The sequence below is a fragment of the Drosophila eugracilis genome, unplaced genomic scaffold (assembly GCF_018153835.1).
Source record: "Drosophila eugracilis isolate 14026-0451.02 unplaced genomic scaffold, ASM1815383v1 contig_2088, whole genome shotgun sequence".
Taxonomy (NCBI): Eukaryota; Metazoa; Arthropoda; class Insecta; order Diptera; family Drosophilidae; genus Drosophila; species Drosophila eugracilis.
In genome coordinates this window covers 4,956,483-4,981,026 of record NW_024572964.1, presented here as the reverse complement: position 1 = coordinate 4,981,026, position 24,544 = coordinate 4,956,483, and the positions used below count along the sequence as shown (strand labels likewise).

Genomic DNA, 24,544 nt, shown 5'->3' with positions numbered 1-24,544 from the left:
TGGTTTACTGGCATCACTTCGCCCAGAGTTGTATTTTCATTTCACTCTGCACTACGGCAACATCATGCTTTTTGCAGTCGATTTTCGACTGAGTGGCAAGGCTCACACTGCATTTCGCGAAAAAAAACCATACGTAATTTTTCACAGGGCGAGGCATTGTGAAAAAATCCAATTGCACACATTTTAAGGAGTATTTATTAAACGAAAACCTTCGTGGGACATGGGCGACTCTCTGGAGAACCCCGATACTTCGGTGGATCCGGTCGTGAACCTGTCCATTGCGAATTACGATGCATTCGCCAACTATCTTCGGAAGGCGGTGACCATTCTGCTGCCGGAGGAAGATGTGGTTCCTGAATCGCTAAATAACGCTCTGGATGATCCCGTTAACCAGGATATCATCCGGAAGTTCCTCTCCGATCCCCAGGTGCAGGCGCTCTACGTTCAACGTAATTGCATCAAAGGTAAAATCAGAAATTGTGTCCAGTTGGCAAAAAAAAAGTTCAGTGAAAAAACTGCACAAAATGGCGTCATTTTGGCAGAGATAAAATGGTTGGCAGGCTTTCAAAGAAATATTTTCTTGTTTAGGAAGTTAAAAATATTAGTTTGTTATGGCTAAAATGAGTCATTTTAAAGTATGCTAGCTGAATACTCAACCAGTTTGTTAAAAATCAATGGGACAGATGGTTTTGTTTGAATTCCAATTAGAATAGCACTTACGGATATATTATCGAAGTTTGAATACCCTTACGATTGCCAATAAGAAAAGTGTGTAACAACCTTTGGGGTTGATTAGATGTTGAAATTAAAGTATTAAAGTAGTTTATTATCCCAGCAATATTTAAGAATACTTGGTTATATATTAATATAATATCTAGTCAGGAAAATACCTATCTTTAAGTAAGCTATTGCTTATAATGTATTTCTTCAAAAATGCATTGCAGTAAATAAGATTCAAGAGAACAACAAAAAATATAAGATGAATCAAAACAAACTACAATGCATAAAAAACATACTCTCATAAAGGGTATGAAAACAAGTTTCTTAAAATGACGTCAGCTCATTTGACTCACTCCGATAACGATAGATCGATAGATCCGCTTGCAACGATAACTGCACACAGATGTTTTGCCGCTTGCCGGCTTAATTTTGTTTACAAACAAATCGCCGGGAAACAGCTGTTGACTGCTGAGCAACAAGCTTGTTTACGGAAACGACCTTGGAGGCTGCGCACACCTTCCGACGATTCGTTGACTTTGGGGCCGACATTGACATTGGCCGAAGGCAATGCCACTCGGCACATTGGCATTGGCACCGGGGCCAACTGCGTGGGAGCAATGACATCGCCAAGGTCCAGCCTTGAGCGCACGAATTTCGAAGGTTTTCCCTTGGCCGCTAAATTTCCGGAGGCCGTCGCCTTGATAATGAAATCATGTCAGTGCCGTGCCATTGAGTCCAATGTCAAATGGGCCGTACTACATTGAAAGTGGGTGAGGGGTAAACACCGAGTCAGTCGTGAGTAAGTACACATGATTGGTTGGAGATTAGGTGTTCCTGGAATAGGTGATATTAGTAAATCTACACATTGATTGCTAGTTGTAGATATCGTTGGGCAGTTATTATTATATAATGTTCAGGGAATATTTAATTTTTATTATACTAATAAAAGTACTTTCACACAAATTACAATCGAAAGTATTAATAATTTTGCATTATCTCTTTATTTTCAGAGGACGATACCGAGCAGCCAGCCGAAGGAGAAGACGAGAAGGAGCAGGTTACCTACCAGATCAGCAATGATGTTCACTTCACCAACAGCCGAATGGCATCGCTTGCCTGCATCAAGCGGGGCGTGGTCGTAGAGGCGGACAAGTCGATCCACTCGCAGCTGCGGCTGATCAACTTCTCGGACGGATCACCATACGAGACGCTACATGCCTTCATAAGCAAGTCCCTGGCACCCTACTTCAAGTCCTACGTTAAGGAGTCGGGACGTGCTGATCGCGATGGCGACAAGATGGCACCCTCCGTGGAGAAGAAGCTGGCCGAGCTAGAGATGGGACTGTTGCATCTGCAGCAAAACATCGACATTCCGGAGATCACGCTGACGGCTCACCAGATGGTCAATAATGTGATCCGTAAGTGCTCGGATGAGAACCGTAAGGCTAAGGTGGCCGACTTTGGTGACAAGGTAGAGGATTCCTCCTTCCTAAATCAGCTGCAGACCGGTGTCAACCGTTGGATTACCGAGATCAAGAAGGTAACCAAGCTAAACCGTGATCCGGGTTCAGGAACTGCCCTACAGGTGAGTAAAGATATTACCTTAATAAATATCGTATACTTATATATGATTTTTCCAGGAAATCTCTTTCTGGCTGAATCTGGAGCGTGCGCTGTATCGCATCCAGGAGAAGCGCGAGTCACCAGAGGTTGCTTTGACTTTGGATATCCTGAAGCATGGAAAACGTTTCCATGCCACCGTTTCTTTTGATACGGATACCGGCTTAAAACAGGCTCTAGCAACGGTAGCCGATTACAATCCTTTGATGAAGGATTTCCCTATCAATGACTTACTTTCTGCCACTGAGCTGGAGAAGATTCGACCTGCTGTGCAGCAGATCTTCTCGCATCTGCGCAAGGTGCGCAACACCAAGTACCCTATCCAGCGCTGCCTTAAGCTCATCGAGGCCATCTCAAGGGATTTGTCCCAGCAATTGCTGAAGGTGCTGGGTACTCGACGATTGATGCATATTCCTTTTGATGAATTCGAGCGCGTTATGAACCAGTGCTTCGAGATTTTCAGCTGCTGGGATGACGAGTACGACAAGCTGCAGGGATTGCTTCGTGACATTGTGAAGAAGAAGCGTGACGAGCATCTTAAAATGGTGTGGCGCGTTTCACCGGCTCACAAGAAGCTGCAAACCCGCATGGAGCATATGCGTAAGTTCCGTCGCCAGCACGAGCAGCTACGCACCGTCATTCTGCGTGTCCTGCGGCCCACCAAGCCGGCTGTTAGCGATGACGGCAATGCAGTGGAAACCAAGCAGCCGTACAGCTTGGATGCCGCCGATGCTAATGCTATCGAGGAGGTCAACCTTGCCTATGAAAACGTTAAAGAGGTGGACTGTCTGGATATCACCAAGGAGGGATCCGAGGCATGGGAAGCCGCTGTTAAGAGATACGAGGAGAAGATTGGTAATTACGCGAACCTAGAGTTCCAGAATAATTCTATAAAAATACTTACCATACTTTTCCTAAACACAGATCGCGTGGAGACCCGCATTACGGCTCACCTCCGTGACCAGCTGGGAACAGCCAAGAATGCCAACGAGATGTTCCGTATTTTCTCGCGCTTCAATGCCCTTTTCGTGCGTCCCCACATCCGTGGCGCCATCCGGGAGTACCAGACTCAGCTGATTCAGCGCGTCAAGGACGACATCGAGGCACTACATGAGAAGTTCAAGGTGCAGTATCCTCAGAGCAAAAGCTGCCGTTTGTCTTCGGTTAGAGATCTGCCACCGGTGGCTGGCTCCATCATTTGGGCCCGTCAGATCGACAACCAGCTGACAATGTACTTGAAGCGCGTCGAGGATGTTCTAGGCAAGGGATGGGAGACCCACATCGAGGGCCAAAAGCTAAAGGCCGATGGTGATAGCTTCCGTGCCAAGCTCTCCATCTCAGATGTGTTCCATGAGTGGGCCCGCAAAGTGCAGGAGCGCAACTTCGGCAGCACTGGGCGTATCTTTACAATCGAGTCGACGCGTTCACGCATTGGGCGAGGCAATGTTTTGCGACTGAGAGTCAACTTTTTACCGGAGATTATCACCCTGGCTAAGGAAGTGCGCAACATCAAGAATTTAGGATTCAGGTAAGGGTGATGTTCCTTTGTTAAGTTCAGGTTTTAATGAGAATTAATCTTTCAGAGTTCCACTGACGATTGTAAACAAGGCACATCAAGCCAACCAGGTTTATCCTTATGCTATATCTCTGATTGAGAGTGTTCGCACCTACGAACGCACTTTGGAGAAGGTACGATTTGTTAATTGAAGGCTGTAATTAGACAAATTGAAAGAGATTACATTATTTGATTGATGTATAATCAGTTCAGTTATAAAGTTATATCTGTGCTAGAATGTAATCTGTCGTAATTTGTCTGATATCAGCCTTACATTTAATTGTACACCTTTGCCCAGCTCTTACACTTTACAAAACCACACTTCACTCCCACAAGATGTCACCATGCTGGAGCATTTGCTCTGTTCTCTTGCATTGCTTTCTTCCTGGCGTGCAGCTTGAATTTTGCTAATCACCACACTTTGAACACTCCACACGCCCCATAATTGATCACCCTAGTCTTAGACACGAGATCCGCTCTTGAACTAAACCAACCGAACAACCAACAACCTTTCTTTCATGCAGCTTAATAATAGGAGTCTAGCACAAAATTCTGTATTCAAGGTAGTGTCGTTTGTCCCCTCAAAGTTTGTTAATTCCGTAATCCCTAAATGCAACCACTATTTAATTTTCTAGTTTAGTTTGAGTTAAACTCCCGCATGCCAAAGAAAGTATTTAGCTTTTGTACTTTTGTGATCTAATACTAATAGAAAATTGTATCCAATATAGATTGAAGATCGCGCCAGCATTGTGCCACTTGTGGCAGGACTGCGTAAGGATGTCCTCAACTTGGTCTCCGAGGGTATTGGACTAATTTGGGAGTCGTATAAACTAGATCCGTACGTTCTCCGCCTGTCGGAATGTGTGACTCAGTTCCAAGAAAAGGTAATATTTATAAAATCAAAAGTTTAAAGAAATTGTATAATAATCCTATAATCCAAACAGGTTGACGACTTGCTGGTTGTGGAAGAGCAGTTGGATGTGGATGTGCGCTCCTTGGAGACTTGTCCATATAGTGCCGCCACCTTTGTTGAAATTCTTTCAAAGATTCAGCATGCCGTTGACGATCTCTCGCTGCGTCAGTATTCTAACTTAAGTGTTTGGGTTACCAGACTCGATGAGGAGGTGGAGAAGAAGCTGGCTCACCGGCTGCAGGCGGGCATCCAGGCCTGGACAGAGGCTCTGACTGGCAATAAGAAGGAGGTTGACACGTCCATGGACACTGATGCCCCGGCTCAGCCTACTCACAAGCTTGGAGGAGAGCCCCAAATTCAGAATGCTGTGCATGAGATTCGCATTACCAACCAGCAGATGTATCTGTATCCATCTATTGAGGAAGCTCGTTTCCAGATCATGCAGCAGTTCTTTGCCTGGCAGGCGATCGTTACCTCACAAGTGCGTCTGCAGAGCACACGCTACCAGGTGGGCTTGGAGAAGCCAGTCTCTCAGACATACCGCAATTTGCTGACCAAGCTGCCCGAGGGTAAGATTCTGGAGAGCGCATATGGAGCCATCGAACATAAGGTGGGCGAAGTGCGAAACTACGTTGATGAATGGCTGCGCTACCAGAGCCTGTGGGATCTGCAGGCTGATATGTTGTACGGAAGGTTGGGTGAGGATGTGAACTTGTGGATCAAGTGCTTGAATGACATCAAGCAATCCCGCACCACCTTTGACACCTCTGATACTCGCAGAGCCTATGGTCCCATCATTATCGATTACGCTAAGGTCCAAGCTAAGGTAACTTTGAAATACGATTCTTGGCACAAGGAGGCCCTGGGCAAATTTGGAACACTGTTGGGAACCGAGATGACCAGCTTCCATGGCAAAGTTTCCAAGTCGCGTACCGATCTGGAGATGCAGAGCATCGAGGCGGCCAGCACTTCGGATGCCGTAAGCTTCATCACCTACGTTCAATCGCTGAAGAAGGACATGATTGCTTGGGACAAGCAGGTTGAAGTCTTCAGGGAGGCTCAGCGCATCCTCGAGCGCCAGCGTTTCCAGTTCCCCAACAACTGGCTACATGTTGACAACATCGAAGGCGAGTGGTCTGCTTTTAACGAGATTATCAAGCGCAAAGATACAGCCATCCAGACACAAGTTGCCAGTCTGCAGGCTAAGATTGTGGCCGAGGATAAGGCTGTGGAGACACGCACAGTGGACTTCCTTAACGACTGGGAGAAGACCAAGCCAACAGGTGGTAAGATTCGTCCGGATGACGCCCTGCAACAGCTGCAGATATTTGAGAGCAAATATTCGCGTTTGAAGGAGGAGCGAGACAATGTGGTCAAGGCTAAGGAGGCACTGGAGCTGCAGGAATCAGCTGTTCCGAACAACAGTGCTGAACGCATGAACGTGGCTCTCGAAGAGTTGCAGGATCTGCGCGGCGTCTGGAGTGAGTTGTCCAAGGTTTGGACCCAGATTGACGAGACTCGCGAGAAGCCCTGGCTTTCGGTACAGCCACGCAAGTTGCGCCAGCAATTGGAGGCCATGATGGCTCAGCTGAAGGAGCTGCCCGCTCGTCTTCGCATGTACGAATCGTATGAATACGTGAAGAAGCTGATCCAGAGCTACATCAAGGTAAACATGCTGATTGTGGAGCTCAAGTCAGATGCTTTGAAGGAGCGCCACTGGAAGCAGTTGACCAAGCAGCTGCGTGTGAATTGGGTCATCTCTGATTTGTCCCTCGGTCAAGTGTGGGATGTGAATCTGCAAAAGAACGAGGGTGTTGTTAAGGATATCATCCTTGTCGCTCAGGGAGAGATGGCGCTGGAGGAGTTCTTAAAGCAAGTGCGCGAGTCCTGGCAGAACTATGAGCTGGACCTGATTAATTACCAGAACAAGTGCCGCATTATCCGCGGATGGGACGATCTGTTCAACAAGGTGAAGGAGCACATCAACTCGGTGGCTGCCATGAAGCTGTCTCCTTATTACAAGGTCTTCGAGGAGGAAGCTTTGACCTGGGAGGAGAAGCTTAACAGGATTAACGCTCTGTTCGATGTCTGGATCGATGTGCAAAGACGTTGGGTGTATTTGGAGGGTATCTTCTCGGGCAGCGCTGATATTAAGACGCTCCTGCCCGTAGAGACTTCGCGTTTTCAGAGCATCAGTTCCGAGTTCCTTGGGTTGATGAAGAAGGTGACCAAGTCGCCCAAGGTAATGGATGTGCTAAACATCCCTGCTGTGCAGAGATCCTTGGAACGTCTGGCCGATTTGCTGGGCAAAATCCAGAAGGCTCTGGGCGAGTATCTCGAGCGAGAGAGAACCTCGTTCCCTCGCTTCTACTTCGTGGGAGATGAAGATCTTTTGGAGATCATCGGCAACAGCAAGAACATTGCCCGTCTGCAGAAGCATTTCAAGAAAATGTTTGCTGGTGTTGCCGCCATCCTGTTGAACGAGGAAAACAACGTGATTCTGGGTATTTCATCGCGCGAAGGCGAGGAGGTACACTTTATCAACCCAGTATCCACTGTGGAGCATCCCAAGATCAACGAGTGGTTGTCGCTAGTGGAGAAGCAGATGCGATTCACTTTGGCTTCGCTGCTGGCACAGGCTGTCCAAGACATCAAGCAGTTCCGCGATGGCAAGATTGATCCTCAGGTATTATAAAAAGTTACCAAAAATGAACCAGATTATTAATCTTTAAACCTTTTTCTTAGGCCTACATGGAGTGGTGCGATAAGTACCAAGCCCAGATTGTGGTTCTTGCTGCCCAGATCCTCTGGTCCGAGGATGTGGAGACTGCTCTTCAGCAGGCCTCTGAGAACAACAACTCCAAGCCGATGCAGCGTGTATTGGGTAATGTAGAAAGCACTCTTAACGTGCTGGCTGATTCTGTTCTGCAGGAGCAGCCTCCTCTCCGTCGTCGCAAGCTTGAGCACCTTATCAATGAGTTCGTACACAAGCGAACGGTGACTCGCCGACTCCTCAACAACGGAGTTACCTCGCCCAAGTCCTTCCAATGGCTGTGCGAGATGCGATTCTACTTTGATCCACGCCAGACAGAGGTGCTGCAGCAACTGACAATCCACATGGCTAACGCACGCTTCTTCTACGGCTTTGAGTATCTGGGAGTCCAGGATCGATTGGTACAAACACCGCTGACTGATCGTTGCTATCTGACCATGACCCAGGCTCTGGAATCACGCCTTGGAGGTTCTCCATTTGGACCCGCAGGTACAGGAAAGACCGAATCGGTTAAGGCACTGGGTAACCAACTGGGACGCTTTGTGCTCGTCTTCAATTGCGATGAAACCTTCGATTTCCAGGCCATGGGCCGTATCTTCGTCGGTCTGTGCCAGGTAGGCGCATGGGGCTGCTTCGACGAGTTCAATCGACTGGAGGAGCGCATGCTCTCCGCCTGCTCGCAGCAAATTCAGACCATTCAGGAGGCCCTCAAGTACGAGATGGACAGCAACAAAGAAAGCATCACTGTCGAACTGGTGGGCAAGCAGGTGCGCGTCTCTCCAGATATGGCTATCTTCATCACCATGAATCCTGGCTATGCCGGCCGTTCCAATCTACCGGATAACTTGAAGAAGCTCTTCCGTTCATTGGCTATGACTACGCCAGATCGTCAACTTATTGCCGAGGTGATGTTGTTCTCGCAGGGATTCCGCTCTGCCGAGAAATTGGCATGCAAGATCGTGCCCTTCTTCAAGCTCTGCGACGAGCAATTGTCCAATCAGAGCCACTACGACTTCGGTCTGCGTGCTTTGAAATCCGTGCTGATCTCTGCTGGAAATGTAAAGCGAGATCGCATCATGAAGATCAAGGAACAAATGAAACAACGTGGCGACGAAAACATCGACGAGGCTTCAGTTGCAGAAAATCTGCCAGAGCAGGAGATTCTTATCCAGTCGGTGTGCGAGACCATGGTGCCCAAACTGGTGGCCGAAGATATCCCATTGCTCTTCTCGCTCCTGAGCGACGTATTCCCCAATGTAGGATACACTCGGGCAGAGATGAAGGGTCTGAAGGAGGAGATTCGCAAGGTTTGCCAGGAGGACTACTTGGTCTGCGGCGAGGGCGACGAGCAGGGTGCTGCCTGGATGGAGAAGGTAAGATGGGTTCGCGATTTGTGAGTGGGTCGATTTAATTCACAGAAAAATCCGAGGGTTTGAAAAGTAATCTATTAATAATGCTCAGCCATTTCACTTTTAAAGCTTTATTTCTGTTCACTTCCTAAAAATATCTAAAAACAAATTTCCCAACAACTTTTTAAGCAGTTAATCAGTAAAATGATTACTTTCCACCCTTATGGTTTTTTCCATAATAAATCGATGGACCCAATTGAGCATGGATTGAATTCTAATCCATTTCATAATCATTTGCTTTAAACATGCTTACTAATCGTCAGGGACTCGGCTCCACATGGGTGGACAAAGTAACTAATTTGAGAGAGATGATCCATATTTGTGCTGACATTCTGTTTCTTTCCTCAGGTGCTGCAATTGTACCAGATCTCCAACCTCAATCATGGTCTTATGATGGTTGGCCCATCGGGATCAGGAAAGTCCACCGCTTGGAAGACTCTTCTAAAGGCTTTGGAACGTTTCGAGGGCGTTGAGGGAGTGGCTCATGTCATCGATCCCAAAGCCATTTCGAAGGAGGCACTCTATGGTGTCTTGGATCCGAATACCCGTGAATGGACTGATGGTTTGTTCACCCACATTCTGCGTAAAATTATTGACAATGTGCGCGGTGAAATCAACAAGCGGCAATGGATCATCTTCGACGGTGATGTGGATCCAGAGTGGGTGGAGAATTTGAATTCTGTCCTGGACGACAACAAGCTCTTGACTTTGCCCAACGGAGAACGTCTTTCATTACCTCCCAACGTACGAGTGATGTTCGAGGTGCAAGATCTGAAGTTTGCTACCTTGGCCACAGTTTCCCGTTGCGGCATGGTCTGGTTCTCAGAGGATGTGCTATCCACCGAAATGATATTCGAGAACTATCTGTCTCGTTTGCGTAGCATTCCGTTGGAGGATGGCGACGAGGACTTTGTGGGCGTCATCAAACCGGCGAAGGACAAGGAGGAGGAGGTCTCACCCTCGCTCCAGGTGCAGCGAGATATTGCTTTGTTGCTATTACCCTTCTTCTCGGCGGATGGCATCGTGGTGCGCACCCTGGAGTACGCTATGGACCAGGAGCATATCATGGACTTCACCCGTTTGCGAGCTCTCAGCTCTCTATTTTCCATGCTGAACCAGGCGGCTCGGAACGTTCTTACCTTCAATGCGCAGCATCCAGATTTCCCCTGCTCTGCTGATCAGCTGGAGCATTATATACCTAAGGCGTTGGTTTACTCCGTGCTATGGTCTTTCGCTGGCGATGCCAAGTTGAAGGTTCGCATCGATTTGGGTGACTTTGTACGTAGTGTGACCACTGTTCCACTGCCGGGAGCTGCCGGTGCTCCAATTATCGACTACGAGGTCAACATGAGCGGTGATTGGGTTCCTTGGAGTAATAAGGTGCCGGTTATTGAGGTGGAAACGCACAAGGTGGCCTCTCCAGACATTGTTGTGCCCACATTGGACACCGTTCGTCACGAGTCGCTGCTGTACACTTGGCTGGCCGAGCACAAACCTTTGGGTGAGTTTTATTATTAGATAAAGCTTAAAATGGATTTTTAATTAATTTAAAATGATTTTTCTTTTAGTGCTCTGTGGTCCACCCGGTTCTGGTAAGACCATGACTCTATTCTCAGCCCTCCGTGCTCTACCCGATATGGAAGTGGTGGGCTTGAACTTCTCGTCGGCCACCACTCCAGAGCTGCTGCTCAAGACCTTCGACCACTACTGCGAGTACCGTAAGACACCAAACGGAGTTGTCCTATCACCAGTGCAGATTGGAAAGTGGCTTGTGCTGTTCTGCGATGAAATCAATTTACCAGATATGGACAGCTATGGCACGCAGCGAGTAATCTCTTTCTTGCGCCAATTGGTGGAACACAAGGGTTTCTACAGGGCCAGCGACCAGGCTTGGGTTTCACTGGAACGTATTCAGTTCGTCGGTGCTTGTAATCCGCCCACCGATCCCGGCCGGAAGCCGCTGTCGCATCGGTTCTTAAGACATGTGCCGATCATCTATGTGGATTACCCTGGAGAGACATCTCTGAAGCAGATTTATGGAACGTTCTCACGAGCTATGTTGAGATTGATGCCTGCTCTTCGCGGTTATGCAGAGCCTTTGACTAACGCCATGGTAGAGTTCTACCTAGCCTCACAGGATCGTTTCACGCAGGACATGCAGCCTCATTACGTCTATTCACCTCGTGAGATGACCCGTTGGGTGCGTGGTATCTGCGAGGCTATTCGTCCATTGGATTCCCTTCCGGTTGAAGGTCTGGTGCGTCTCTGGGCTCACGAAGCTCTGCGCCTGTTCCAGGATCGACTGGTTGACGATTCGGAGCGCCGATGGACCAATGAAAACATTGATTTGGTGGGCCAGAAACACTTCCCTGGAATCAACCAAGAGGAAGCCCTGCAGCGGCCGATCCTTTACAGTAACTGGCTGAGCAAGGACTACATGCCGGTGAATCGCGAGGAGCTGCGTGATTATGTGCGCGCCAGATTGAAGGTCTTCTACGAGGAGGAGCTCGATGTGCCCCTAGTACTTTTCGATGAAGTTCTCGACCACGTGCTCCGTATCGATCGTATCTTCCGCCAGCCACAAGGTCACTTGCTGCTGATTGGAGTTTCAGGAGCAGGAAAGACTACGCTGTCCCGTTTCGTGGCCTGGATGAATGGCTTATCCATTTTCCAGATCAAGGTGCACAACAAGTACACCAGCGAGGACTTTGACGAGGATTTGCGTTGCGTGCTGCGCCGCTCTGGCTGCAAGGATGAAAAGATTGCTTTCATTCTCGATGAGTCGAATGTGCTTGATTCCGGCTTCCTTGAGCGTATGAATACTCTGTTGGCCAACGGAGAGGTCCCTGGATTATTCGAGGGTGATGAGTACACCACTTTAATGACTCAGTGCAAGGAGGGTGCCCAGCGCGAGGGTCTCATGCTGGACTCCAGTGACGAACTGTACAAGTGGTTCACCCAGCAGGTGATGCGCAATCTGCACGTCGTCTTCACCATGAATCCATCCACCGATGGACTCAAGGACCGTGCTGCTACATCACCAGCTCTGTTCAATCGTTGTGTGCTGAATTGGTTTGGAGACTGGTCAGACTCGGCTCTGTTCCAGGTCGGCAAGGAGTTCACCACTCGTGTGGACTTGGAGAAACCAAACTGGCATGCTCCAGACTTCTTCCCGTCTGTTTGTCCACTGGTGCCTGCCAATCCTACTCATCGCGATGCAGTGATCAACTCGTGCGTGTATGTCCACCAGACACTTCATCAGGCCAACGCTCGTTTGGCCAAGCGTGGTGGTCGTACCATGGCGGTGACCCCACGTCACTATCTGGACTTCATTCACCACTTTGTCAAGCTGTACAATGAGAAGCGTAGCGATCTCGAAGAGCAGCAGCTTCATCTCAACGTGGGTCTAAACAAGATTGCCGAAACTGTGGAGCAAGTCGAGGAGATGCAAAAGTCACTTGCTGTCAAGAAGCAGGAGTTGCAGGCCAAGAACGAGGCTGCCAACGCCAAGCTCAAGCAGATGTTCCAGGATCAACAAGAGGCCGAGAAGAAGAAGATTCAGTCGCAAGAGATTCAAATCCGTTTGGCCGATCAGACAGTCAAGATCGAGGAGAAGCGCAAATATGTGATGGCAGATTTGGCTCAGGTGGAACCCGCTGTCATTGATGCACAAGCAGGTGAGTCCATCGGGCAAAAGTTATTAAAAGGGCGGGCACTTAAGTTATTTAATCCTAAACTAAGTTATATATCTTTATACTTAATGATAAGGCAAACACCCAACAAAACTAGTATGGGAGTTGGTTGATCAATCATAAAAATTGTATATATTGGTCACCCAAAACTCACATCTTGTTTTCGGGTATCCTGTGATTTACCTTTGATTACTTGTGTTTAATTTTGAACCCCACCAAACAATCCACTTTAAATTCACAAATCGCAATCCACATTCCACCTCCGACAGCCGTTAGCTCGATTAAAAAGAAACATCTGGCCGAGGTCAGGTCGATGGCCAATCCGCCGGCCGTAGTCAAGCTGGCCCTGGAGTCGGTCTGCGAGCTGCTCAACGAGAGTGCCACAGATTGGAAGGCCATTAGGGGCATCCTCGTTAAAGACAGCTTCATCTCCTCGATCGTTAACTTGGAGACTGACAAGATCACGTACGCAATTATTTCTCTCTAGCATCACGATATCATCCAGCACTTCACCCATCGAAATCTAATCAGCGAACGCAAAGCGTTTATTGTCTAAAAACGATTAAACCCTGTCCATGGATCTGTCGATCTATATCATTTGAATATAATCTCCATTCGTACCATCCATAACTACAATATACTCTATATACATAAACAAGCAAACACCAAAGCATACGCAATGCACTGGCAAACTTAACATAACCCCTAACTACCCTATGATATCCTTTGTATTTGGATATGTTATATATGATGTGTCGTTTCTTGTGTGTGAAACTAAAGACAGGAAAATGAAGGTGGAATATTATTAATATAGGATTAGTTACATTCGGTTAGCCGAATTCTTCGTACTCTTGCAGATAAAAAACAAATTAACTCATAAAGAAATTTCAATAGATTTTAACTTTGCAAGGGTATGAATTATGTTTAACCAGCAGCCATAACCCTGTTCTAGATCCAGGTGCAAGGATTAATGTCGGTCTTAAGTAATTAACTTTAGATGGTAATCTAGCCTAATCTTATAACGATAGATATGTGCAACGTTGTGCTCAAACCGTATATTAATTCTGATTCCTCATGTTAACCCACCAACCAATCAATCAATCATCAACTAATCGACGATGTGCAGCGGTCAAGTCGATCCGCAAGCAACAGCTCGTTGAGGTGCGAACCATGGCTAATCCGCCGTCGGTGGTCAAATTGGCTCTCGAATCGATCTGCCTGCTGCTGGGCGAAAATGCGACCGATTGGAAATCGATCCGTGCCGTGATCATGCGCGAAAATTTCATAAATTCAATTGTATCTAACTTCGGTACCGAGAACATAACGTAAGCATGAACAAATTTTTACCAACACCCATTTTGTTCTCGAATTTAATTCCTGTTGTTGTTATTGTTGATGTTTTTGATGTTATACTATCGTTCTGAGTGTAGAAATTGGTTTTCATTTGAGTTGATTTTGTTATTACTTTTTTTGTAGTTTTAGTTTGAATTGTTCAAGCGAGCTGCCTTATGGTTTGTAAATATTTAAACTTTCTAATCAATTAACTGAACTTTACTCTAATTTTGGTTATTGGCTCTAACTTTTGTTGAATTCTCTTTGGTTTTTGGTCAAATTTATCGCTGTTTCATAGTAATACGACTGCTTTGCTTGCTTAATTCATTCAAATAACTTACTAAATAAAGGCTACGACGGATAACTAATAAAATTATATTAAAACAGCGATGATGTTCGCGAGAAAATGAAGTCCAAGTATCTGAGTAATCCGGACTATAACTTCGAGAAGGTCAATCGTGCTAGTATGGCTTGTGGTCCTATGGTTAAATGGGCCATTGCTCAGGTAAGACTGAATAAAATATCTGTTAGTTAGTTCTGGAAATCTTATAATTATTTTTCAATCCAGATCGAGTACGCTGATATGTTGAAGCGTGTGGAGCCATTGCGTGAGGAGTTGCGATCTCTGGAGGAACAGGCTGATGTTAACCTGGCCAGTGCCAAGGAAACCAAGGACTTGGTAGAACAACTGGAGCGCAGTATTGCTGCTTACAAGGAGGAGTATGCCCAGCTGATATCCCAGGCTCAGGCCATCAAAACAGATTTGGAGAATGTCCAGGCCAAGGTCGATCGCTCCATTGCTTTGCTTAAGAGTTTGAACATTGAACGCGAGCGCTGGGAGTCCACTAGCGAGACTTTCAAGTCACAGATGTCCACCATTGTGGGCGATGTGCTGCTCTCCGCGGCCTTCATCGCCTATGGTGGTTACTTTGATCAGCATTATCGGTTGAACTTGTTCACCACCTGGTCACAGCATCTGCAGGCGGCCAGCATTCAGTACCGCGCGGATATCGCTCGTACTGAATATCTTTCCAATCCCGATGAGCGACTCCGCTGGCAAGCAAATGCCCTGCCCACGGATGATCTGTGCACGGAGAACGCGATTATGTTGAAGCGCTTCAACCGTTATCCGCTGATCATTGATCCTTCGGGTCAAGCAACCACTTTCCTGCTCAATGAATATGCAGGCAAGAAGATCACTAAGACCTCGTTCTTGGATGATTCGTTCCGCAAGAATCTTGAGTCCGCTTTGCGTTTCGGTAATCCCCTGCTGGTGCAGGATGTGGAGAACTACGATCCTATTCTGAACCCGGTGCTGAACCGCGAGCTGCGTCGCACTGGAGGTCGTGTGCTGATCACCCTCGGCGACCAGGACATTGATCTGTCACCGTCCTTCGTTATCTTCTTGTCTACGCGCGACCCTACTGTGGAATTCCCTCCGGACATTTGCTCTAGGGTGACATTCGTGAACTTTACTGTGACCCGCAGCTCCCTGCAGTCACAGTGCCTTAACCAAGTGCTGAAGGCTGAACGTCCGGATATCGATGAGAAGCGCTCTGATTTGCTGAAGCTGCAGGGCGAGTTCCGTCTGCGATTGCGCCAGTTGGAGAAGAGTCTGTTGCAGGCGCTTAATGATGCCAAGGGCAAGATCCTGGATGACGATTCGGTGATTACAACGTTGGAAACTCTCAAGAAGGAGGCCTACGATATAAACCAGAAGGTGGATGAAACAGACAAGGTTATAGCCGAAATCGAGACGGTGTCGCAGCAGTATCTACCACTCTCTGTGGCATGCAGTAACATCTACTTCACCATGGACAGCCTGAACCAGGTGCACTTCCTCTATCAGTACTCGCTTAAGATGTTCCTCGATATCTTCTCCACGGTCCTGTATAATAATACCAAGCTGGAGGGCAGAACCGATCACTCAGAGCGCCTGGGTATAGTGACCAGGGATCTGTTCCAAGTGTGCTATGAGCGAGTGGCAAGGGGAATGATTCACAACGATCGTTTGACCTTTGCCTTGCTCATGTGCAAGATCCATCTGAAGGGCACCTCGGAGTCTAATCTGGATGCGGAGTTCAACTTCTTCCTGCGCAGCCGAGAGGGTCTGCTTGCCAATCCCACTCCCGTGGAAGGACTTTCCGCCGAGCAGATTGAAAGCGTCAACCGTCTGGCTGCTCGCCTTCCCATCTTCCGCAAACTTCTGGAGAAGGTGCGATCTATTCCCGAACTTGGTGCTTGGTTGCAGCAAAGCTCGCCGGAACAGGTTGTTCCTCAGCTCTGGGACGAATCCAAGGCACTCAGCCCAATTGCCAGCTCTGTGCATCAGCTGCTGTTGATCCAGGCTTTCCGACCGGATCGTGTCATTGCCGCTGCTCACAATGTGGTCAACACTGTACTCGGAGAAGACTTTATGCCCAATGCCGAGCAGGAACTGGACTTCGCCAACGTGGTGGATAAGCAGTTGAACTGCAACACACCAGCTCTTCTGTGCTCGGTGCCTGGTTTCGATGCCTCTGGACGTGTGGATGATCTGGCTGCGGAACAGAACAAGCAGATTTCCAGCATTGCTATCGGTTCCGCCGAAGGCTTCAACCAAGCTGAGAGGGCTATTAACATGGCCTGTAAGACTGGTCGCTGGGTGCTCCTCAAGAACGTGCACTTGGCTCCTCAATGGCTTGTGCAGCTTGAGAAGAAAATGCATTCGCTGCAGCCTCACTCCGGATTCCGACTCTTCCTCACCATGGAGATTAATCCCAAGGTTCCGGTTAACCTTCTTCGTGCTGGTCGCATCTTTGTGTTTGAGCCACCACCAGGCATCCGCGCTAATCTTTTGCGAACCTTCTCTACGGTGCCGGCGGCACGCATGATGAAGACGCCAAGTGAGCGAGCTCGCCTTTACTTCCTGCTGGCCTGGTTCCACGCCATCGTCCAGGAGCGATTGCGATATGTGCCACTTGGTTGGGCCAAGAAGTACGAGTTCAATGAATCGGATCTTCGTGTGGCCTGCGATACTTTGGACACCTGGATCGACACAACGGCAATGGGACGCACCAATCTGCCACCAGAGAAGGTGCCATGGGATGCCCTGGTCACGCTGCTCTCACAGTCCATTTACGGAGGAAAGATCGACAACGATTTCGATCAGCGACTATTGACGTCTTTCCTGAAAAAGCTCTTCACCGCACGCAGCTTCGAGGCAGACTTTGCCTTAGTGGCTAATGTAGATGGCGCCTCCGGAGGACTCCGCCACATCACTATGCCTGATGGCACCCGTCGGGATCACTTCTTGAAGTGGATTGAGAATCTAACCGATCGTCAGACCCCATCGTGGCTTGGATTGCCTAACAATGCTGAGAAGGTGTTGCTTACCACACGTGGAACCGACTTGGTCAGTAAGCTGCTCAAGATGCAGCAGCTGGAGGACGACGATGAGTTGGCCTACAGCGTGGAGGATCAGTCGGAGCAATCTGCAGTGGGCCGCGGCGAGGATGGACGCCCATCGTGGATGAAGGCACTCCACAACTCGGCAACCGCATGGTTGGAGCTGCTCCCGAAGAATCTGCAGGTGCTCAAACGTACGGTGGAAAACATCAAGGACCCATTGTACCGCTACTTCGAGCGCGAGGTGACTAGTGGTTCCCGTCTCCTGCAAACGGTCATTCTTGACCTCCAGGATGTGGTTCTTATCTGCCAGGGTGAAAAGAAGCAGACCAACCACCATCGTTCTATGCTGTCGGAACTGGTTCGCGGAATTATTCCGAAGGGATGGAAGCGATACACCGTTCCTACCGGATGCACAGTGATCCAATGGATCACGGACTTTAGCAACCGTGTCCAGCAGCTGCAGAAGGTATCGCAGTTGGTTTCGCAAGCAGGCGCCAAGGAACTACAGGGCTTCCCCGTCTGGCTGGGTGGTCTTCTCAATCCGGAGGCTTACATTACGGCCACCAGGCAATGTGTGGCTCAGGCGAACAGTTGGTCGCTGGAGGAACTTGCCCTAGATGTAACCATTACGGATGCTGGACTGAAGACCGATCAGAAGGACTGTTGCTTCGGCGTCACTGGACTCAAATTACAAGGCGCTCAATGCAAGAACAATGAACTGCTGCTGGCTTCCACCATTATGATGGATCTACCTGTGACCATCCTCAAGTGGATTAAGTGAGTAGCCCTTAAGGGGATCTGTATCGTTCTTTACTAATGATTTGTTTTTCCCTAGGATCTCTTCTGAGCCGCGCATTAGCAAGCTGACCTTGCCTGTTTACTTGAACTCCACGCGCACGGAACTACTCTTCACTGTGGATTTGGCCGTTGCTGCAGGACAGGACTCGCATAGCTTCTACGAGCGAGGAGTGGCCGTTTTGACTTCCACAGCCTTGAATTAAGAGCTCAGCACTACCTATATTATAGCCTATATATTACTCAAAGTAATTCCTTAATCAAAAAGTTTTAAATTAATTTTTTTTATTTTTCCAAAAATATTTTGAAACACAGAAAACCCTATGTTCTTAAAACTTGGTTTCTGGTAAGATTTTTGAGATTTTAAGTCAGTTTTTAAAAGTGTCATTTTTTAAATAACCTCATTTATTTCAAAGTTCCCTAAAATATATATACTTAGCAACCCCAGCCAAATCTTTCTATCGGATGAAACTTATTTGCTTATAATGCTAGCGCTTCTCCGGCCATCTTCATGGCTTGGAAGTTGCCTTCGGGGAAGCTGCCACTTGCCCTCCGATTTTCCGCAGCAGCGTTGCGATACGTCATTGGTTCTGGTGGACGAGGCACGCCGCTTCATTCAGGATTGCATGATGCGAGTTGGAGTACCTGCCTCCAAAGTGCGCTGTATTAGCGAGTGCCTGGTGGTGGCCGACTATCGAGGAAACTTTGGAAACGGACTTAATCGGCTGGACTTTTACCTTAGCGATCTGCAGAGGGGACACGCCAAGATTGATGCAGAGCCTTCAATTATCAGTGAAACGGAGGCGACTGCTCATGTGAACGGAAATTCGGCCTTGGGCATTCTGGTAGGAAATTTCTGCATGGATTTGGCTGTGAAAAAGGCTCAGAATGCGGGAATCGGTTTTGTAGTGGCCCAACATTCTCATCATTTCGGAATGGCCAGCTGGTATGCATTTCGTGCCGCTGTTAAGGGATTAGCTGGGATGGTGATGTCCAATTCGCCTCCAACGATGATGGCTCCCAACACCAAGTCGGCCAGTATTGGGTCCAATTGCTTGGCCTTTTGTGTAAAGGGTAAGGACTATCATTTTGTGCTGGACATGGCGACTAGCGTTAGGGACATAGGAGCCTTGGAATGGGCTTGGGCCAACGATAAGTATATACCGCATGGCTGGGCAGCCGATGAGGGAGGTCACTCTACCTGTTTTCCCAATTTGGCGCTAAGGACACCATTGTTGTACCCTGCTGGAGATCACAAAGGCTTCTGTCTATCAGCCGTAATCGATCTTTTATGTGGAGTGCTCTCCGGTGCCCAATATGCCACCCGCATTCCCTCGGATCAGTGCCAACCCTCGAACCTAGGACAGGTTTATATCGCTCTTGATCCAGACTTTTTTTTGCCGGACTTCATGGATCGTCTGGATGACTTTTGTGGTCGCATACATGATAGCGAGCCGGCTAATGATTCGGAAACTATCCGGTTACCTGGCGAACTGGAGCGGATGCATATGAGCTACATAGAGGATTTGCGTGCCCTGCCGTATCCCAACACTATTTTGGAGAGATACAGAGATGTGGCAGAGAGATTGTATGTAAAGCCCATTGAGCTGGCTTTTGGCCGGTGTCAGTCCAAAAGCTTTTAGACTTATACTCGTTAGATGTTCGGGGAAATTTCAATAAACTGTTATTTTAGTTGGGGTTGTTCCTACAAAGCTCCACCTATATGTTGAGTTTCGGAAGGGAACCTTTAGTCTGAGGGTTGATAATTTCAGAGAACGAAATACTGGTAACGGATAATTCTGAAATTGGGATGGTTTGGTATCTTGCTAGGTTGTTTCTTTTCAAGTTTTTCTTATCCCAAATATTTTTAGCTGAGGGTTTGTTTAAAATAATATAAAAATTAATTTAAATTTATTTGTCTAAAGAAAGTTCACATATTACTCTAGAACACCGCAGTGTCTGCCCAATTACAAATTACGAGATATACGAGTCAGCGTTCTGGGGGTTCCCCAAACGAGCTCTCTAGCTGATTATCCAGATATAGTTTGTAGACACCCGGTTGATTGTTAGGCGTCCAAACAGAGACTTTCGGTTTCTAGATGGACTCAGAATTCCAGAGAGCCGAGATGTTCTATCTGGTTACGGCCTGGGCGACCGCAAGATGCGCTGCAATTCGCCGGCTCCCATGTGGCGCTGCGAGCTACTTAAGCGTAATTGCCGTAAATGCAAATTTTCGCAAATTATTTGAATTACGAATTAAATCGGACTATAAATGGGACTGCAGTTCAGGGCAGATGTCTCAGAACGTCGGTAGAAATCGTTGGAGAAATGTCGGTCGGAGTCTTGCAATTACTCAGTTTTATCCTGCTTATGGATCCAACCGAGGTGATAGCAGGACCTCCACAGAACAAGGATCTACTCAATCAGAATCTGGATGAGTTCCGGCAGAAGTACTTGCTACCTCTTATCTCCTCGGATACCAGAAACTGCAGTCTAAACGCATGTGAATCTCTGGGCATTGTGTCACAGCTTTTGATGCTTATTAATTCAATGCCAAATGGAACTCATACGACGGCAAACGATCAGAAACCGTTCAAGCCCAAGGCGAATGGCCATAATAATGGAGATGGAAATAGTGGGGAGGTCAATGCTATGTCCCATTTGGCCAATTTTGATCTGGTGAAGCGGGTAAGGCAGATCGAGAGTCGCCTTCGGTCCGTGGAGCAGCCCATCTGGCACTTGTCTACTAGTAGCCAGATCGAGTGGAATCATTGCACCTCGGGTGTCTGTCGCTGCAATCCGGACACCAAGAGCTTCACCTGCTGGAATACCAATCTCAAATCGGTGCCGGTCACTCAGGTGATTCCCATGAATATGGTGAACATGTAAGTTATATCTCTACTTTGCTAAAACATCTCAAATGTAAGTTTTTCTTAACCTCCTAGAGATCTCTCCCGGAACATTCTTTCTACCCTGCACAAGGACACCTTTCGAGGTCTGACGGTGCTCAAAGAGTTGGATTTATCGAACAATGTTCTGGATTTCCTGCCCTTTGATTTGTTCCAGGATCTGGACAGTCTACTGGTTTTACGCATTCAAAATAACCAACTAGAAGACATTGACCCTCGCACCTTCTGGAAGCTGCGCAACTTGAATATTCTAGATCTGAGCAAAAATGAGATTGGCATGCTGCCGGAATCTATATTTTATCATGCCCAGAGGCTCACTGTGATCAACATGTGCGATAATCAGATCCAGAACTTCCCCCCTAATCTCTTACGAGATCAGCTTATGTTGGAGGAACTTGATATGTCCCGGAACAAAATCACTGAACTTAGTTCGGGCAGCATTCGATATTTGGCAAATTTGAAGACTCTTGACTTTGGTTGGAATCAAATTGGTAAGAAGGCTCTATAAGCTTTGACATTTTCTAGTAAATCTTCTTTTTTAGCCAAGATACATGATGACTTTTTTGTGGGTTTGAAGAGTCTGAGAATTCTTTCGCTGCACAACAATCGCATCTCATCGTTGTCGGGAACTTTATTCAATAATCTTGTCAACTTGAACACCCTCGATTTGACAATGAATCGGATAAGCCATGTAAGAATAATTGCCTCTCTAAAAACATTATTAAAAAGTAATTTCTCTTTTTTTAGATGGATGGCCGTGCCTTTGTGGAGCTAAATAACCTCAGTGAACTATTTTTGGGCCAGAATGCAATGTCCAGCATTCCTGCAGATCTTTTCTTGAATGTCAGTGCCCTTACAAGGTTGACACTCTTTTCCAATAATCTCACCACATTGGAAGCTGATGATTTTCAGGGACTGACCAACCTTAAGATTTTATTGCTAAACAATAATGTTCTTAAAAATTTCGATTCAAGCGCATTTGCACCTCTCAAACAATTGGAAAAACTGTGAGTTAAGCCAGTGAATGTTTATAAAATTATGGTAATCATAAATATTTCTTTAGCCGCATTGATTCCAACAAGTTGATGTATCTACCCCATGGATCCCTACATGGTCTAGAGAAGTTGGTGGCTGTCAAGCTGGACAAGAATCCTTGGCACTGCGATTGTCGAGCTCTCTATCTGGCCAGGTGGGTTCGAGAATTTGTGTTGAAACTCTGGGATGGTCAGCAGCCCATGTGTCGAGGTCCAGGGGATTTAGGAGGTCATGAGGTGGGTCTGCTGCGTTACGATGACCTCTGCGATGGCCAGTGGGCCAGCATGTTGTCCCTATCACCAAGGCTTCCAGTTCGAAAGCATCAGATATCCACACCAATGAACTATACAGACTACTTTAATCTGTATCTGAAGCATATTTATAATGGCACCACCGATGAGGAGCTCAAGGAAGCTGATATAACCAGTGTGGCCATAAAGAAGGTCCATAATTAGTCTATATGTAAAATGATATTAAACTTAGCTTGACACAAATATATTATTATTTTGTTTTAGAAAGCCATTAATAGTATGGCAAAATGTTTAACTAAGGAAACAAAATAGCAAAACTTTTATCCTAATCAATATTTCATGTTGTTTATGAACAAATATTTTTATTAAAACTTTCACTAAAACCATTTTAAATCTGTTGGCTGCACTTAAGACAGCAATATGGCAGTTTTCCCCACCCATATCTTAGTTGCAAAGTTTTCCACTTATTCTTGTCAAAACAAGTTTAAAGTCAATTATGTATTTGCATGGTAGACATTTAGTATTAATTTGCAACCTCATGGGAAATAAACCATCTTTGTGTTCCACTATTTCACTCCGCCTTCGCTTTTTGGTGGAGTAAAAATTACAAGACCGTCTCGGCTTCGCGTGCCGCTTTTTACCGGTGTCTGCGTTTGCGACAAGCTTTTTACCTAACCAATTTATTACTTCCGCCCGGCCCAGCCTAACTTCGTTCGTTCTAGGAGCTATCTTGGGTCCTACTGGGTTCACTAGCTCCACTCTTGCCATTTGGCTGCACTGGAAAATATATTATTTACATGCACTTCAACTGCATAATCCAGTCCAAACAACTTTATTAAATAATTTGTTGCCTACATTTAGGAACCTTTCAAAGGAACTTTAGACGAAATCACAGATAAAGCCATTCTATTCCTCTATTATAATCCAATAAATCATAAACCCACTAATTTTTTCCCTCTCTGCTTATGTTATGTTCGTTGGCAATATCATTCCAGTTTATAGTTACTGTGGCTGCTGCTATTCGTTTTCCTTTTCGGGTTTTCCCGTCTTCTTTCTATTTTTTATTTTGCCGCTGTCCTTGCAATTTCCATGTGTTGACATTGCCGTGCTCCATTCACTTTCCCACTTTGGCCCGGCGCTGGCTGCTTCCTGTTGCCAGTTTCCCAGTTTTGGACTTCTGTAGTTTCGGGTGTTGCTGGGCGATAGTGGGCCCTCCGCCAGTCATCGGTCTCCGGTTCTTCCGCCCACCAATTTCGAGGGGCTTGGGAATCCCAGGGGATGGAGGCCTGGTGGCTTGTAGACAACAAATGCATTTTATAGAAAATTTGCAAGGCAAATATTAAAAATTGAATGCCGCCATTGTTGCCCTTGCTGTCGGATGGGCCGTTGTTGTTGGCTATTTGTTTGAAAGTTGTCAGCACTGGAAAAAAATCTATACGGTTTGAAGGATATGTGTTATGAAAAAATCTTTAAGAATGATTGGCTTTTTATTGGTGTCAACTTAAGTTTGAAATTTATAAGATCGGAGCTTAAAAAAGTTCTGATTACTCTTTCAATTTATTCTCCGTGTGGTTGAGGGAATCGGAGCTGATTGCCCCTGAGTGGCTGGGCTCCGCTTTCTGACATCGCCTCACAAAAAATGTCAACCCTTTTCCACTCCTTTTCCCCGGCTTTTCAAAAATACAACAATATGTAATCATATTTTTCTTTATACGCTACGCACGCGTCACCGTTAAATACGGATGGGAAAACTAGAGGTTTGGGGCACAGGAAAACCGGAGGGGCGGTGGGTGGTGGTGCGAATGTGAATCCTGCTATCAGTCGCATCTGTCTTTTGCCGTAGTCGTTGCTGCCTAAAGCGGAAGTAAAAGGATTTGAATTGCCTTTTGCTAACAAAATAACAAAACACCCTTAATGTATGCAAATTCCCCCAAGTTTAAAGTCTCCTGCCAGCTAAGCAAACATCTTAGCGTCTTGTCATGCCAGCATCGAGCCTACAGAGACGTTTTAAAGGATTCCAAAGGACGGAAGTTCTTTCCGCCCAGTCAATGACCAATTGCCGGCTAAGTATTTTTCTTTGGATAACAGAAGGTCAATTTGGCTAAGTTGGGGAAACTAAAACTTAAAATTGAATTTGCCTAATGCAGTTT

The 24,544-nt window shown here is 46.8% G+C and overlaps 3 protein-coding genes across 10 annotated transcripts; all 3 read left to right on the top strand.

Moving 5' to 3' along the window:
* Positions 1-120: 120 nt before the first annotated feature.
* Positions 121-18,646, top strand: LOC108107849 (dynein heavy chain, cytoplasmic). 8 transcript variants are annotated; one of them, XM_017215604.1, is made up of 16 exons: positions 121-464; positions 1,731-2,305; positions 2,361-3,195; positions 3,265-3,868; positions 3,924-4,029; positions 4,420-4,458; positions 4,624-4,779; positions 4,840-7,494; positions 7,554-8,954; positions 9,254-9,280; positions 9,339-10,491; positions 10,559-12,667; positions 13,809-14,007; positions 14,402-14,519; positions 14,583-18,181; positions 18,240-18,646. In XM_017215604.1, the coding sequence occupies exons 1-16, from the start codon at positions 221-223 to the stop codon at positions 18,403-18,405; spliced, it is 13,986 nt and encodes a 4,661-aa protein (XP_017071093.1). In that variant the 5' UTR covers positions 121-220; the 3' UTR covers positions 18,406-18,646. The 8 variants fall into 8 exon arrangements, with proteins under 8 accessions (XP_017071093.1, XP_017071094.1, XP_017071097.1 ...); XM_017215605.1 differs by lacking the exon at positions 13,809-14,007 and adding an exon at positions 12,952-13,147; XM_017215608.1 differs by lacking the exon at positions 4,420-4,458.
* Positions 18,646-19,917, top strand: LOC108107850 (uncharacterized oxidoreductase YjmC). Its single transcript, XM_017215612.2, has one exon. It carries the CDS (start codon positions 18,685-18,687, stop codon positions 19,840-19,842), a length of 1,158 nt encoding a protein of 385 aa, XP_017071101.1. The 5' UTR covers positions 18,646-18,684; the 3' UTR covers positions 19,843-19,917.
* A 610-nt stretch (positions 19,918-20,527) lies between these two features.
* On the top strand, positions 20,528-22,773 carry LOC108107699 (leucine-rich repeat-containing protein 15). Its single transcript, XM_017215303.1, has 5 exons — positions 20,528-21,084; positions 21,145-21,599; positions 21,651-21,799; positions 21,856-22,115; positions 22,172-22,773. Exons 1-5 carry the CDS (start codon positions 20,528-20,530, stop codon positions 22,596-22,598), a joined length of 1,848 nt encoding a protein of 615 aa, XP_017070792.1. The 3' UTR covers positions 22,599-22,773.
* The last annotated feature ends 1,771 nt before the right edge of the window (positions 22,774-24,544 follow it).

Coding starts and splice junctions, on each gene's coding strand:
- LOC108107849 (XM_017215604.1), top strand. CDS start 221: ATGGGCGACTCTCTGGAGAACCCCGATACTTCGGTGGATCCGGTCGTG. Junction 465..1,730: donor TCAACGTAATTGCATCAAAG/GTAAAATCAGAA, acceptor CTTTATTTTCAG/AGGACGATACCGAGCAGCCA. Junction 4,030..4,419: donor ACGAACGCACTTTGGAGAAG/GTACGATTTGTT, acceptor TCTTTCATGCAG/CTTAATAATAGGAGTCTAGC.
- LOC108107850 (XM_017215612.2), top strand. CDS start 18,685: ATGCTAGCGCTTCTCCGGCCATCTTCATGGCTTGGAAGTTGCCTTCGG.
- LOC108107699 (XM_017215303.1), top strand. CDS start 20,528: ATGTCGGTCGGAGTCTTGCAATTACTCAGTTTTATCCTGCTTATGGAT. Junction 21,085..21,144: donor CCCATGAATATGGTGAACAT/GTAAGTTATATC, acceptor TTAACCTCCTAG/AGATCTCTCCCGGAACATTC. Junction 22,116..22,171: donor CTCAAACAATTGGAAAAACT/GTGAGTTAAGCC, acceptor ATATTTCTTTAG/CCGCATTGATTCCAACAAGT.